The sequence below is a fragment of the Crocodylus porosus genome, unplaced genomic scaffold, assembly GCF_001723895.1.
Source record: "Crocodylus porosus isolate Cpor-Errol unplaced genomic scaffold, CroPor_comp1, whole genome shotgun sequence".
Classification (NCBI taxonomy): Eukaryota; Metazoa; Chordata; order Crocodylia; family Crocodylidae; genus Crocodylus; species Crocodylus porosus.
In genome coordinates, this window is record NW_017728906.1 from 146715583 (window position 1) to 146731946 (window position 16364).

Below are 16364 nucleotides of genomic sequence, written 5' to 3' on the forward strand. Positions count from 1 at the left end.
AGGCCCTTCCCAGCCCACTGGGGCTGCGTAAGAGGCCCCCCAAGCCCAGCAGCTGCCACTACACCCCTGTCCTGTTCAGCACCTGAGGCTGCAGGTGCACAAACAGCTGTGGGCTGACTGGGCCCTGGGGTGGGGGTGGGGGGCTGTTTTGCCCCCCTCACCTCTAGCTGCTGCTGCTGTGGCTGTGCCACACCACTCTGGGTGCGGTGTTTCAGCCCCATGGCTTCTGCCCAGCACATGGAGCTCTGGCTCTAGTTTCCAGATGCCCCCCACCCAGATACCTTGGAAGGTGGAAGGCATCCAAGGGCTGCAGGCTGAGCTTCACATGCTGGGCAGAGGCCCAGCAGAGCTGTTTTTCTCCCCTCACCTCCAGCTCCAACTCCTGCTCCTGGCGCGCTGTGCAGCGCTGGTCGGGGTTGGGGAGCTTCCTTCAGCCCAAGTTGAAGCCACTGGAATTAAAGAGTATGATAAAAATGTCCCTTTCCTAGCTACACTGCAGCTTTGTAAGCTGGATGCGGCACTACATGGAACATGAATGTCAGGTCCTATTCCTCTAGAATCAATGCGACTTTGTAATTTCTTCCAGTCGATGGAGATTTCAGCCTTTTGGCAATGTCATGCTGTGCTGTGTTCTTCAGCTCCATGCCCACAGATGCTGGAATGACTCTAACTGAACTAACGTCACTGAAGTGTGAGCTCCCCTGGAGCTTTTCTGATGCATGCGCCCATGCCACCGCCAAAAGGGAGTGGAATGTTTTATCATAGGACTGGCCCCGCTCGGACTTTTCTGGAGCATGAGATTCCTTGAATTTCCTCTAGTTGGCACCTACCCGAAGATCATGTCACAGCATGAGGAGCATCTACTCCAGTGGTTCTCAGCTTTTGAAGACTCAAAGCACCCCTTGGAAAATACTGCCTCCCAGTCTTCACTTGTTTTCTCAATTACAGAAAAGTAATAGAGCAATTCTTCAGTTGCAAAGAACTCAGAGACTGTGATAGATCAGAAAAGGGGTTTTATTTGACACTGTGGATTCCTATTTGAAATCTTTGGTTTTATCCTTTTATCTTCTGATTTAGGTTTGCATGCCTAGCACTACTAACATTGTGTGGCACCTTGAGGTCCCCTTTGAAAGGATCTAGCATCTGAGGGTACTGTGGCATCCCCTGGGTGAGAATCCCTGATCTAGCTTGTGGTGCGTGGGTGGATCTAGGATTTTGAAAAGGGGGTGCAGACGATGAGGTGCATAGAATCATAGAAAATGAGGGCTGGAAGGGACCTCAGGAGGTCATCTAGTCCAAGCTCCTGCTCAAACCAGGACCATCCCCAATTAGACCATCCCAGCCAAGGGTTTGTCTAGCCGAGTCTTAAAAACCTCCGCGGAGGGAGACTCCACAACCTCTCCGGGCAGCCTGTTCCAGTGCTTTACTACCCTCCTCATGAAAGTTTTTTCCTCATATCTAACCTAAACTTCCCCTGCTGCAACCTCCGATCATTGTTTCTTGTTTTGTCATCTGCCACCACTGAGAACAGTTGAGCTCCATCCCTCTGCATCATCACATGTAAAACAGCCCACATTTTTCTCTGCTTTAAGAGAACCTAGAAGCTTTATCAATATGCTGAAAGCCTAGGGCTGCCTTATTCAGTTTAAGGTTGAAGGAAAAACGTGTAACTTAACTGGAACAAGTTCAAAAACAATCCCTGGGGCTGTGAACTAGGATGGAGCCCGAATCCAAGGTGGGGCCTAGGTACAAGGGCACTGGTGCACCTAGGGTGACCAGCCATCCCCAGCTGGGTGGAACAGTCCAAAATATGAAGATCAAATCCTGGTCCCAGGCTGAGTGAGTCCAGGACAGCATTTGTCCCAGATTCTCCTCAACACAGTCAAACCATAGCAGTGTCATGTGCAGGGATCTGGGTTTTCTGCTTGCTGCTTGGGGCTAAGTGTAGTGGGATGCAGATATGCATGTGGCCAGTGATACAGCCCCAGGCAGCGGTGGAGAGCGGCTCCTCGAGCTGCCTGCATGTAAGTCTATGGTGGGGAAAGGGGGCACAGCAATGCAGGTGGGGTGGGGGGGCAGATTGAGGCCCCCATGGCATGAGCGCTGCGTGTCCCCAGAGGCTGGGGGGCAGGGTGACCATCTGCAGATGCTGCTGGCAGCATCAGCCAGTGGTGACTGGGGACAGCCCACAGAAGCTGTTGGCAGGGGAGGCGGGCAGGAGTGGTGAGTGGTGACCACCTGCAGGCACTGCTGGCAGCGTTGATAGTGCTTTTTGCAGAGGGTGCACTGCCAAGCTCAGTGGGTGCATGTGCACCATGTGCATCCCCTCCACATCACCAATGCCCCATGGGAGTGGGGCAAGGTTGGTGGCTGGGGCTAGGCATGCTGCCCAGCTGGGGTGGTGCATGGGGCCCTGGTGGGAATGTGCCATCACCGGGCCCTGCCCAGGAGCAAAATGGAGCCATAGGTGGCTCGTCCAGGGGGAGTGGGATGGAGCCCCGGGCAGCTAGTCTGGGGGCAGTGGGGCAGAGCCATGTCCAGGGGGCAGCAGGGGGCTGGCTCCCTGCTGCTGTGTATGCGCCAAACCTGGCACGGGGGTCATGTGCCCCCCCAGATTTGTGCACGGGCTGGGGGTGCATGCAGGCTGCCCTGCTGCCTTGCGCGTGGCACGGCGGCACGGAGACTCAGCGTCCCGCTTTTGCACTTTGAAAAGCCGGTCCCCAGAGGTGCGCCCCCGCTTGGACCCCCCGGGCCTGGAGAGGGGCTGCTCAACGCCTCCTCCTTCCTCCAGAGCCCCTCCCCTGTCCCTGCCTTCAGTCCCCCGCCACAGCAGGAGCCAGAGCCAAGCCCCTCTGAGCCCCGGGCCCGGAGAAGCGCCCCCGTGCGGCGCCGACTGCGCCCTCAGCCCCGCGGCCCCCTCAGCCCCGGGGGCAGCAGCCGGGGGGGGCGGGGTGGGGTGGGGCCCTGGGGCCTGCGCTGCCTTCCCCGCCCCGCCCCCCCGGCTGCTCTATAAGTGGCGGCGGCGGCGGCGGCGGCGGCAGATGCTGGGCGCGGGGGGCGCGGGGGCGTTGCGGGGCATGAAGTCGCCGCCGCAGCCGCAGCCGCAGCCGAGGCGCCCGGCGGGCACAGGTGGGTCCCTGGGGCAGCGCGTGTGCGCGGGTCTGTGTGCGTGTGCCCTGGGGCGGGGGGGTTGTGGGCATCTATATCTGTGTGTGCGTGTGCACCTGTGCGTGCACGTGTCTGCGTGTACACTTGTATATGTGCGCGTGGATATGTGTTCCTGCGCATGGACTTACGCATCCACATATCTGCATGGACACGTGTATTTCTCTATGTGCAGGTACCGGTGTGGGTGTGCATCTGAGTGTGCACATGTCTGCTTGTGGGCATATGTATGCGTAGGTGCATCAGCACGTGGGCATATGTATCTGTAGGTACCCATATCTGTGCACCTGCATGTGGATCTGTGGGCATGTTTTTGTGCGTGCATGTGTCTGTGTACATACATGTATATCTCTTAAGTGCATGTGCATCTGTGTGTGTGTATCTGTATGCATGCGTGTATCTGTATGTGTGTATGTGCATGTGTGTACGTGTGCCCCCTGCTCTGTCGAGATTCCGTACGTGTACATGTCCCTCTGCCTCCTCCCTGTGGCGATAGCGGCTCACCCTGCCCTGTCCCAAATCACTGTCTCCCCTCCTCTGTGCAGCTGGAGGGATGCAGCTGGTGGGGGGGGCGGTCTCTCCCCTTGCAGTGCAGACAGGGAGGGGTGCTCGTCACAGACACTAGCCCCCTCCCAGTGGGGATCATGGGGTGGTTTTGGACCCCCCCCATCCCGCCTCAGGGCTCAGCGCAGCTCAGGGATGTGTTTAGTGTGCCCTGCTGGCTTCACCCCACGTGCTCGGCTTGGCCGGGGCTCTCCCCACAGCACTGCTGGAGGATGCTGGAGACCTGGCCGATGCACTGGGCGAGTTCAATGCCGTCCTTGAGGATTTCTCCTCACCCATTGACAAGCGCCACTTCCAGTATGAGGAGCACCTGGCACGCATGAAGCGGCGAAGCAGTGCCAGTGTCAGCGACAGCAGCGGCATCAGCGACTCAGAGAGTGAGTGCCCCTCCGTTCCTCCACCCCTTTTCTGCCATGGCCCCGCTGACTGCTGTGTCCAGTGTCTTTGGCAGCACATCTGCATTCACTGCAGAGCCTGGTTCATCTGGCAGCCCAGCTGTTTGCACAGTTTAATCCTGAGGAGTGGAGTTGCCAGGTATGACAGGTAAAAATAGCCTTGACTTCTACCCTCTGAACTGAGAACTCCTCATCCACCCTCCCACCCAGCCAGCAATAGCTATTTTCTTCCCGCACTGTCCTCATACTGGAGACATAGATCTCGTCAGCAGTCTGGATGGGACAACCATGCCAGTTTCTGTCATCTAAAAGAAATGTACATTTCTTTAGAAACAAAGGTCTCTGTGCTGTAAAAGGCAGGGGAGAGTCAGCAGCATTTAGACAGTATTCATATTTTCCCCACACCCACAAAAGTCAAGTCTTAATTCATTTACTTCTGAGGTCTTCTCTAAGCACCCCCGGACCCAACTCCTCTTTCATCAAGTGACTTATTAAAGGTGAACTCTATAGGACTTTTTATAGCTTTGTTGTGCTCTTTTCTTTTGGCCATATTTAATGATGGAAGGAAAGCCTCTCAGGATTTCTTTACTGTAAAAAGAATAGCTTTCTTTTTAGTTTTTCTTTAGACGTAACAAGAATGTCTAGTCTGGTCTCCATGGTCCAGACATTTATTGTTAGTTCTCACTAATTGTCTCACAAAGTCCTTTTTTTTTCTTTATGGATTCTATTAATGTTGGCTGTTCTTTGGGGAGAATCTTGCCATACTATAAGAGAAGTCAAAGAGACTTTTCACAAGAATCAAAGTGGGGTGGAAAAGTTCAGAATTTGCCCAAAAATTGGGAAAGAAAGTCTCAATTGGTTGGTAGAAGAATGAGGGGCTCTGTTCTCTTTATCTCTCTTTTTTTTTTTAAGGCAGCAAAAGCTCTCAAATCCATCGTAAAAACGGAAAACAGGAAAACTCCAGGTGATTTCATAATGCCTCAAATAGCTAAATATTTCCTAGATAAGAAGGAGCTAAAAGAATTTTCACAATGAAATTTATAGAGGTACTTGAAACCATGTCAGCCTCTCCTTTCAGCAGGCTGTTTGCTGTCTTTGGAGGTTGCCATTTTAAAGATAATTGACACGGAGGCTCAGTTTGAAGTAAAGCATGAGTTACACAATGCACAAAGTGGGTTAAGTCTACTCAGTTATTACTGTTAGTTTACACACCACATTCAAACAAATGATAGGAAGTGGAGACCAATCAAAAAATGGGAAACTGAGCAGGAAAGTTCAGCAGGGTTTGTTGGTGCTATGGTTTTGATCAAATTTTCTTGTTTATGGGGAAGAGAGCACTAAATCATTAGTATGGCTAAATTAATAGTAGAGCAAAATGACTAGAAGGTAGGACTGAAAGAACTGGCGTTCCTAGCAGAAAGCCATGAGATCACTATTTAAATTTCTTATTTAATTTTGTTTTATTTTTGTTTTGTTTTCTTATTTATGTTTTAAAATTCTTATTTAATTTTTTTTCTGCAGAATGTTTAGATGAGTTTTGTAAAACTAATTTTAAGTTTTTTATTTCCAATGATTTATAATGGTAACACTTTTTTTCACTTGTGCTTTGCATCATTAGTTTGTCAATAAGGTAGCTTCCTATATAGCTTTTGTTTTGATTTAACTCTTAAATTGTGCAGTTGTAATTTAAGGTATTTTTTTATGTGACCAGGACTTTTTCTTTTAATCAGTTAAAGGACGGATACCCTAACAATACATACACAATTATTTTTGGTAATTTATGTGACTTGGTATTAAATAATCATATTTGACTTTCATATACTGTATTTTTTTTTTTCACTCACTAAGGCTGCTGAAGGTTTGTTGTGTGAGCCTGTGGGCATGTCTACATGTGCATTTATGTTGGCTTAAATTTACTGCACAGGAACAGGCTGGCATCTACACATGCAGGCATTAAAGTGCATTAGCATTGTGTATGGACTGACTTGGGACTAAATTTAGTCCCAAGTCAGTCCACACACAGTGTTACTGCCCATTAAGGCATTTACACCTGCATTACTGTGCAGTAACTAATTGGGCATAAAATCAATACCTGCATGTTTCAGGTATCAAATTTACACTCAAGTTGGCATAAGTTGCCATATTTACTATGCACATTTAGATGCATGCCTGTACTGTGCAGAAATTTTGGTTACTGCACCATAAATGTGTACGTGTAGATGCACCCTGCGTCTATCATCAGTTGCAGTGGTAGGAATCTGAATGTAGGTAAAGCTTCAAGAATTTCCAGCATTTCTAACACAATCTCATCTAATTGTGCTCTGACAAAATCTAACGCATGGCATTAAAACACCACTAGCTACAGCAGTGTTTCCCAACCAGCGTGACGTCAGGCATGTCCAGGTGTGCTGTGGCATTTTGGGCTGGAGTCACGCCCCCTGCCTGGCTGGAACCATGCCCCCACCTCCTGCTGCTGAGGACACAAACAGATGGGGAGCACAGCTCCAGCCAGGCAGGGGGCATGACTCCAGCCCAAAATGCCATCCAGCTGGCTGTATGCCACCCCTCCCTGTCAGCGTCCAGCTGGCTGCACACCATGTCCCCCCACCAGTGTCTGTATGGTTGCATGCCACCCTCCCCCCCCACCTGCTCCGCGTCCAGTGTGCTGTGGTGCTTTTTTTATTTGGGTAAGCGGGCCGTGGGGCGAAAAAGGCTGGGAAACGCTGAGTTACAGGATCATTGTCTACACTAGCATTGCTATTACTACCAGCAGTTAAACATTCCCAAGCTTAGTTATGGTAGGGAGAATTGTGTGTAACAAAACAAAACAACGCACCTGTTTCTAGCATGAACTAGGCCTATCTGTAGACATTGTTACTGTACTTTTTGTCATGCTTCTAATTTCATTTGGAAAATGGATAGACTAGAATTAGAATGAAGTACTTTGAGTTGTGTTTAATCAGTCCTTGGTGCCCTTTGTCATTCTACAGAGCAGAGGCTCTCTAATGAAACAGCATGCTCTTAAAACCAAGTAGATTGGCTTGTCAAAACAAAATGATGGCTCAGGACGACCCTTACAGGAACTGACCTGTGTCATATAAGGGATCCTGGTGTTGTCTGATTAGAGAAAAAAAAAAAATCCCCAATATTCAGATTTAAAAAAGTAATCCACATTGTTCCGTGATCAAAAAGAAACACTATGTATAGATATGTATATTAGTGGTGTTTCATTTTAATCACGGAACAATGTGGATTTGGGGTTACTTTTTTAAATCTGAAAATTGCAGTTTTTATTATTAGAGAAAACGCTGTCATATTTGCAGTGAAGTAGCAGAGACACAGACAAGTTGAGGGTTTGAAGGAAAGGCTTCAAAACCACTGTATTAATGATAATTTGACAAAAGAAAGCAGTTTCCTAATGTCTAGGCCGTGCATGCCACATAGCTTAGAGGGAGCACTGCTCCAGACTGCCTTAGAGTTCCTCTTATAACAACACAAAAGATGGGGATTGTTTCTGCAGTTTGACATAAGACCTTCTTTGTAAGTAGTCATAACTATGACCAAGGAATATACTAGACTCCAGAAAACCTTTTCTGCCTGGTAAGGTTCTATGTTTGAAGGAAGGACAGGAAAGAGAAAACAGCCTGAGCTAAGTTTGACATGAAGATTATTTACATTTTATTTGCTATCATTTTTTCACATTAACCTCAGATCACAAATACCATTTGCAGTGTTATTACAAACTGATTTGGGTACTATGGTTTACTTAAAGACCCATGGCTTTGCTTGTCTGTATTTACCTCCTTGATCGCTTGATATAGCTCCCTAAAAAGGCACAATTCAAGTTTTTTTTTTTTTTCCAAATCATTCTTCAGTGCAGCAAACCGCTTTTCAGCTCTAGAGAATTTTGGTGAAATCGGAGAGGAATGGCAGATTTTCATAAGGAGGGCCTTTCATAAGAGTGGGAGGTTAAAATGTCATATGTAAACATAAATCTGCTTACACTCCCGTGTCTTCCATAATACCTCATACTATGTTTGCTAATTACCAACACTATTTCTATTCTGACGTAGGCTTCCTCCCTCAGCTCAGCTTCTCTTCCGACTTGATTCTTTTTAGTGAAGTTGTACTGCTAAATTTATGACCTCACTATTCCCATGGCAACACTTATGTTAAACGTCTCTGCACAATCATTTGTGAAGAAGCTGGGCTGTAAGGCAGCAAATTCCTAAACCACATTGGCAGTACAGCAAAAGGCAGCTGACACCACACTGTGTTGAACAGAAGAGTATACTTCTTACAAATTCTCCATCTTAAATTACTGACATCAATATCAGTAGACTGTGGGTATATGTCTTATACACATACGTGTGCGTGTGTGCGTAGTTGTGGGGAGAGAGTGTATATGGAATAAACTTGCATGTAGGGACCACTTTTAGCCGTTACTCGGTGAATGGGAAGTTTAGGTTGGATATTAGGAAAAATGTTTTCACTAGGAGGGTGGTGAAGCACTGGAATGGGTTACCTAGAGAGGTGGTGGAATATCCATCCTTGGAGGTTTTTAAGGCCGGGTTCAACAAAGCTCTGGCCAGAAATAAGCTGGTTGGGAATGGTCCTGCTTTGAGCAGGGGGTTGGACTAGATGGCCTGAGCAGGGATTGGACTAGATGACCTCCAACCCTAACTTTCTATGATTTTTATGAATGACCTTCAAGGTCAGGCTGGTATGAACCTACAGGTATTTTCATTGTGTTATAAATTGCAGCGGGCCAAATCTGGTTCTTAGCAAAAGTACCATTGCTATATACTTCATTTCTTAACTGTCCAACACTGAGATGCCTTAATTTTAAAAGATACTGGCTGCATCTACATGTTCATTAATGCTCATTAACTCTAGTTAATGTTGTGAAGTACTAGAAAAATGAACATTAGCTTGTTTCAATGCTTATTAGTGAAACAACACTTTTCTATGATGCTTTAATATGCATTAAAATAGGCTAATGTGCATTAAAGTGCACCTGTAGACGTACCCACCTCACGAGCACCTGTAGTGATGACATGTGGTACATGAGAACTGCAAGTGGTTGGCATTTTTCCAAATCAGCTTGCAGGTGTCAAGATTGGGCATCAGAACTGTGCTTTCTGAAACTCTGCACCACTTTTGAAAATGTAGTGTTTGCAGAATCAGGCTTAACATTGGAAAGATACAAAATGTAGGGACATCAAGTGATGCAAGAGTGCCATGCTATAACGTTCCATGTAGCACAGCAAATAGCCTTCTGTGAACGGTAGCTTTGTAGGAGGGCTTATGAAACCACTAGCCAGTTGGCTGCTAAGAATGATGGGGGTGGGGAGATGGGCAGGGACGGAGCACCATCACCCTGCGCCACCTCCCAGGAGCGGGGGGGGAGCTTACCTCACCATCCCCCTTCACCATCCCCCTGCATCAGCACCACTGCTGGCCTCATCCCCCCCTCTCTGTCCCCACCATCATGGCAGCACTCTGCCACCTCTGAGGAGCAGGGCGGGGAGCACTGCTCTGTCCCCCCATCATGGCAGTGCTCTGCACTTTGATTGGTTGTTTCACTAACAAATTTGCCTATCTTGCTGGGATCATTTGACCCCTGCTGACTGCCTGCCCGCCCTTTGGGAGTGGGGCTGGATTCGATGATCTTGCGAGGTCCCTTCCGGCCCTAATGTCTATGAAATCTATTAAACCAGTCAGAGTGCTCCAGGAGTGCTACAGACAGAGACGGCCTAAGCCCCTTTTTATATAAGAATTCCTCTTTCTGAGGCTTCTGCAAGGTTGGTAAGCCACTTCCTTTTGTAAATACTAGCTCTTCCCATTTTTCTCAGAATATCTTGCTAACAGTTAAATCACAACCCCTTAATTATTTCTTCTGTCTCAAGAGTTCCTTAAGGATAAGACACGCAAAATGTTAATTCAAAATCTTACAGTGTATACGTCAGGCTTCACAGAACCTTTACAATGGAAATCTAAGTCTTATTTCCTTGTCTGGTAAATGCTGATAATGATTCTCTATAATTCTCCCACTTTTTGTCCTTTGTCCTGTTTGTTAATACTGAAAGGTCAAGGTATTTCTTTAGCTGTGATTATATACAGTGCCTAGAAAAATGGCCTCCAGTTTTATTGTAATACAAATAATGACAGCTTGCATAGTTGTTAATCAAGATGTTTGGCCTGAAACACAGCTAGCTAATAGTTATGTTACAACTCAGCTGGGTCAGTACTAGCACAATTGGTAGTTTACTGAAGTATCAAAGATCAGCTCTTTACTCCATGCAGCAGTAAAGGTGGCAAACGCCATCCAATCACTGAGCAATCAGGACAAATAGTACTTAACTTATTTTATCTTCAAGTTTTCTGCACAAAGTACAATAGCATAGAGCTTTACATAGCTGTTGATGTGAAGTTCATGCTTTCACGTAAAATTCTAAGATCAGCTTTACATTACAGACTTTTGGTGGTAGAGCTGTGTGGTCAAGAGTCTGATAAACTGAACTGAATTGACATAACTGTGGTGGCCAAAGCCCCCACAGTGTAGTTGCATCTAGACTGAGAAAACTGCACTTTTGATGATATCTCTTATTCTGCTTGGGAGAGGTACATGTGGTGGATAAGCTATGCAGGCACAAGTGTTAGGATGCTTTGGCAGTATAGTGCACTGTTATAGCTATACCAGTAAAGGCTTCCAAGTGAGGACCTGCCCTAACTCTCTATTCATTTTCCTATTTTAAATTCTTATCTGTAAGTAGGGGTTTGAGACTGGAAATGCCTCTACCTTAATTACAGCATTTCCTGCACCAAAAGCTATAACAACTACCTATAGAATAGGTAGGGCAGACATGACACAAATTACGCCTGCCCCCTCCCTGCATGCCGCTTTAATCCACTCTCCCTGCCTGGTCTGCTTTCTGTTCTCTGCCTTATCTGTTGGTCTGCTTTCTGCTCCCTGCCCTGTGCACCTTGCCTGATCTGTTGCTCTGCTGTCTGTCCCCTCTCTGGTGTACCATGTGCCACACACAAGCTGCCCATGCCACCTGTGGCACATGTGCCTCAGGTTAGCCAGCCCTGGAGTAAACCATAATCTGTTCTCATACTCAGAAATGTTTCATACTCGTTGCCATCAGTGCATGGCAGTTCAACTAGTGACCTTACTAGGTCATGTAAATCTTGCATATTAAAAATAATGATTTAATCCCTTTCCTGATGCTGGCTTCAGTGTTATAATCTGGTCACCATTTTTGGGTTAGTAACTAAACTTTCTTTGCTTATCAGCTGCTAGCTTTCAAAGTCAACAGCTAGTGCTTTATTTTATATTTTCAAAACAAATTAATATATGCTATAAATAAAATGCAAAATTAATAATGCAGTTTTCATCCTGAAAAGCCTGCATTCATTATCAGTCCTTTAATAACAAACCAGTGGGCATGTCTACATGTGTTGCAATGGTAACATTACTGTGCTGTGATTTAGTACTTCCTTCTGGAAGACGGGATACTGGGCTGGATGGGCCATTGGTGTGACTGAGTGTGGCACTTCTTATGTTTTTATGTATGGCTGACCATTTTGGAAGTACTAAATCATGGCGAGGTAACGGCCCATACTGTGCCATATGCATTTTTAGCAGCTACTTCACTGTAGTGGCTCACTATACCAGGGGGAGTGCGTTGCTACAGCAAAGTAGCTGCTGGTCACATGTAGATGCCTATGGATGCTAGGTTGCCCTCACGCGTTGCTACAGCAACATAGTGTCATGTGTAGATGCACCCAGTATGCTTCAAATGTCCAGTGAGTTACTACAACATTAGGAAACAATAAAGCAAGTATCATGAAGAATCCCATGTTGTTGCTGCTTTTGCTGGTTGTCCTACCCTTACTTCTTCTACATATCAGTCTTTTCCCATTTTTTATTGTTTTAATGCTGAAAAAAGGAAACATCATTAAAGGGAAAGATTTAAGTAGAAGCACTGCCTCACAAATAACAAGGGTAATGGAGACTGGATGGGAAACTTTACATGTTATAAGAAGACATGCATGTTAACTGGAAATTATAGCTCTTCAGATCCCTTCCTGGCAACTTCCAGCCAGAGAGCAAAGGGAGATTTTTGGAGCTTGTCAGATCTGCAAGCCCAGACTGTGCAAGCTGCATGGCTTTTTGCCTTTTTTTCTTGGAGTGTCAGCATGGGTAGCAGACTGCTGATAACTGAGAAAAGGAGAGAAGACAGTGTATCAAAGCGTGAGCATTGTTCTGTAAAAAGTAAACCATATCCTCTGTGACTCTGCTAGCTATACACATTTCATGGTGAACTGGTTATGCATTAAATATTTTTAACTGACAATGTTAGACACATTAAGTTGATGGTTCTCTACCTCATTAGACTCAAGGCACTGTTGGAAAATGCCAGCTCTCAGTTTTCACTAGCTTGTGACACCCTTGAAAGGATCTCAAAGCCCCCAGGTTGCCAAGACACCCTGGCTGAGAATCACTGCATTAAGTACTTCAATTCTTTTTTTAACTCAAACATCAAGAGCAATATATTTTGACTAGAGGGTTAATTATGCAATCTATGAGTTACGTTGCTGAATCCTTTTTTAATGTAATAATAAATATATTTATTTATAGCAAATTTAATTCTTACTTAAAAGTTGTCTCTGACAATGTTGGGGTTGGGGATTTTCAAAAAATGATTGGGGTTGGTCTTACTGTTCTCACTGAAATCTGGTAAGAAACCCCATTGACTTCAATGGGAATAAAGCGAAACATCCCTGCTTTTGAAAATCTTACTGTAGGTGGCCTTCTCGAAGACAGTAGAGTGAACATAAAAAGAACACTAGATAGCTGACTTTCTATTGCTGTTTTTGAAGGAGAAAGTCTGAGGCTTTCCTCTTTCAGTTTAATTGCTATCCCTAAAGTCTCTACTGCTTATCTTGTGGGAATGTTCTATATTTACATGGCCTTGCAGTGGGTTATATGCTTTGTGGTTTAACTATATTCTGGCATGATAAAAGCCGGTGGTTAGTGCTAACTACTAATTATTTTGCTGAAGGAAAATCCACCCACGTATACTCCAAGCCCTTCATTTTGCAGCCTATTCCACGTAAACCAACTCGGGAGACTTAACTTGACAGCTAAATGTGGGTTTTTAGAAGTCCAAAGGTTTTTACAGGCAGGTATCTTAAAAATAGCTGTAATTGATAAATACTGGGTTGCCAGTGAATTAAACTGGAAAACCATAGTATAATATTAATGAGCAAGTAGGGTATCACAGCTGGCAGTGTGTAGGAATGGGAAAAGGCAGTAATGGTTTTTGTCATCAGTTTCTAGCTAGTGGGTGGCTGAGCATTTCTGTTTTGCTTGTGGGGTGATAGGAAGTAGTCTGAAATGATCAGGGGTGATTTTGCTCTGAGCAGGGGCTGGACTATATCAGCTTGTGCACTCCCTTCCAGCCCGACTCCTATGAGTCCTAAGACTTTTGCCTGTACTAGAGTGTGTCTTAAGAGGGATGTAAAAAAACACAGCCTTAGACAGGGTGGTTGGGGGAAAAGCAAAGATTGAAGCTGTCTTTTTCTAGCGGTTATTTTTTCGCTTGCGCACAAACTCAGCCAACTGATAGTTTTGTAACAGAGGCCATCAAAAGTATTCTCCTCTTCTTTCTCCTCCTCTTCTTCCTCTACTACGTCTTCCTCCTCCATCTTTTTTTTCTTCTGATGATGCTTTTACTTACAATTGCCAAAGTAATTTCATGGAAGGAAAAGTGTCTTCACCTGGCCAAGTGTATTTTTACTTTCTGAGAACAATAAAAAACAAAATCTTATTGGTGAAATCCCTTATATATTAGTATTAGAGCTGATGAGAAAGTGACAGTTCTGATTTATGGCAATTGACAAGGCTTTGACATTTGGTTATGTTCTGTTTTTCCTGTTTTGGAATGAAAAGAACGTCTAAGTGTTTTAGGAAAAGCTGTCTCTCTCCTCTTTCTCTGACATGAATGTCATCCCAGTGAAAGTTTTATAGAAACCAATACATTTCCATGAAGCTGTATATTTAGTTGTATTTGACCTGCCATATTAGGTACAAATTGCCAAATGAATGTTTAGTATTGTGATCTGCTTGGAGGATGGGAACAGAGAAAACCAATGAATCCTTTATATTTTTCAGTTAAAGAGGTATCTTGAGGATTCAGTCCTGTATGCATTTGAGTTTTATTTGGCTAGGCAGGAATCTGGCAGAAAAGCATCTTGGAGAGGGAGGAGGATTACTTTATAATGGATCACAAGTTAAGTATGAGTCAACAGCAAAAAAAGGCAAATCTCACTGTGGAGATTTTAGTAGTGTCTCTTACAAGACATGGGAGATAATTATTACACCGTACCCAGCCCTGGGAGATAATTACTGATATTCCACAGTGGAATACAGCATTCAGTTCTGATCTCCCAACTTTTCAAAGATTTGGACAAACTGGGGAGAGCAGCAAGAATGTCTGGTGAGGACAAGTTGGAGGAACTGTGCATGTGTTCCCTAGAAGAAAGAAGTCTCAAAGGAGAAAGGGTCATTGGACAGAAGTCTTCCAGTTAGTAAAAGGCTCTTCCAGAAGGGACAGTGAGCAATTGTTTTCCATGGCCAGTAAGGGAAGAACAAAAAGAAGTCAGTTTAATTTGCAGCAAAGATTTAGATTGATTCAGGTTCTAGTAATGTGGTGAGATATTTGAGAGGCTGTAGAATCTCCTTCACTGAAAGTTTTTTTTTAAAAAAGGTTAAAGATATCTGCCAGGGATTCTCACAGTGTACTAGATCTGGGTCAGAGCAGGGGGCTAGACCATGGATGATCTCTGGAGGTCCTTTCCAGCCATACATTCCTGTGATTCTATATTTATAAGTAGAGATTACTCTGTGAATAGCTCCTAGATCTTCTTACCAACTGACTACATCTTGCTTAATTTACTCAAGTTGCCTCTGGAAGTATTCAGCAAAAGGGGCACACTACTCCAGTTACCTATAAACAGAATTCCAGCGTGTGACTTCATATGCTTTGGTTTAAATATAACTTCCCTGTAGTGGGCTAGAGATGAACGAGGAAGCTCAGAGGATGGTTTTCATTAAATCAAAAGCACTCCCACTTACTAGATGCCATTCAAGGCCTGTGGAGTTGATAGGAGACCCTGTCTGCTCTCAAGTAGGAACCGAGTTGGCTGTTTGCCATGCAATGGCAGCTGTGAGACACCTGGTGCTGCAGCTGGGCATGTGTAGCTAGGGCATGAAGAGCTAACAAGTATGCCAGGGTGAAGCACATTGTGCATTTTCCCTATGTATCACAGTACAGGAGGGACTGAAAGTTGCCATGAGAGGGGCAGAGAGCAGGCCTTGACATTCATCTACGTGTAGTCATCCCCATTAAGCAGAATTACCATCCCTACGATGCAGTAACTATTGCCCTTAAGTTGAAAGTTTAAATATGCCTCCTTGGAGGTGTCCCAAATAAATGGAGTTCACTGCTGCATTCAAATGAAAATGTTAGTTTTGTGGAACCACGTTTTCCAGGTTGTTGGCTCATAATGTGGGAACTAGCTGCTCTTAGTATCTTTTACACAATAGCCACTCTCTTGCTCAGTGGAGCTGTGACTAATACTTTGCATGCACTGGACATCATGGCACTGTGCTTAAGAAAAGAGGCACATTTCCATGGACCTCAGAGAAGTGTTAGTGTTATTGAAACCTAAAAGCTTTGCCTGCCATCCCAGCCCAAAAATATTTATTCAAGATTTGGACCTTTTGATTTCCCATAATACATTCAGCTTTCCCATAAGGATCATCTAAAATCAGAAAGTAGAATATCTTACTTAGTGTAGGGACACTTCTTATGGAGTGGCACTTCAGAGCTGTGTGGAATAAAAGGAGCTTGGAGCCTGTTCTGGCAGGGGCTCTATGGATCCAAGCCAGCTCCCCCCTCTCCCTGATGGTACTGCCCAGCCCTATCAATTCCTGGCTGGCTCCATGCAGTGATGGCCATGCCAGGCTGGTTCCAGCACCATGCGGTTCCCAGTGCATGGCCGGGACTGGACAGCACAGCAGGAGCCAGCCGGGAACCATGTGGGGTGGGCTGGGCTGATGCCTGCTGCATTCTGCAGTCTGGCCATGCAACTGGGAACTGTGTAGTGGCAGAGCAGTGGGCGGGAGGAGGGGTGGGGAAAGTGGGGGGCAGGCAGGGGTGGGGAAGG

The 16364-nt window shown here is 45.6% G+C and overlaps 1 protein-coding gene across 2 annotated transcripts in view; it reads left to right on the plus strand.

Annotated features, from left to right (window-relative positions):
• The first annotated feature begins 3040 nt into the window (after nt 1–3040).
• RGCC (regulator of cell cycle) overlaps nt 3041–16364 on the plus strand; it is a 17364-nt gene continuing 4040 nt past the window's right edge. For both annotated transcript variants that reach the window (XM_019529848.1, XM_019529849.1), the window contains exons 1-2: nt 3041–3129; nt 3930–4106. In XM_019529848.1, coding sequence (XP_019385393.1) covers nt 3042–3129; nt 3930–4106 — 265 coding nt within the window. In that variant the 5' untranslated portion in view covers nt 3041. The remainder of the gene's footprint in view (nt 3130–3929; nt 4107–16364) is intronic.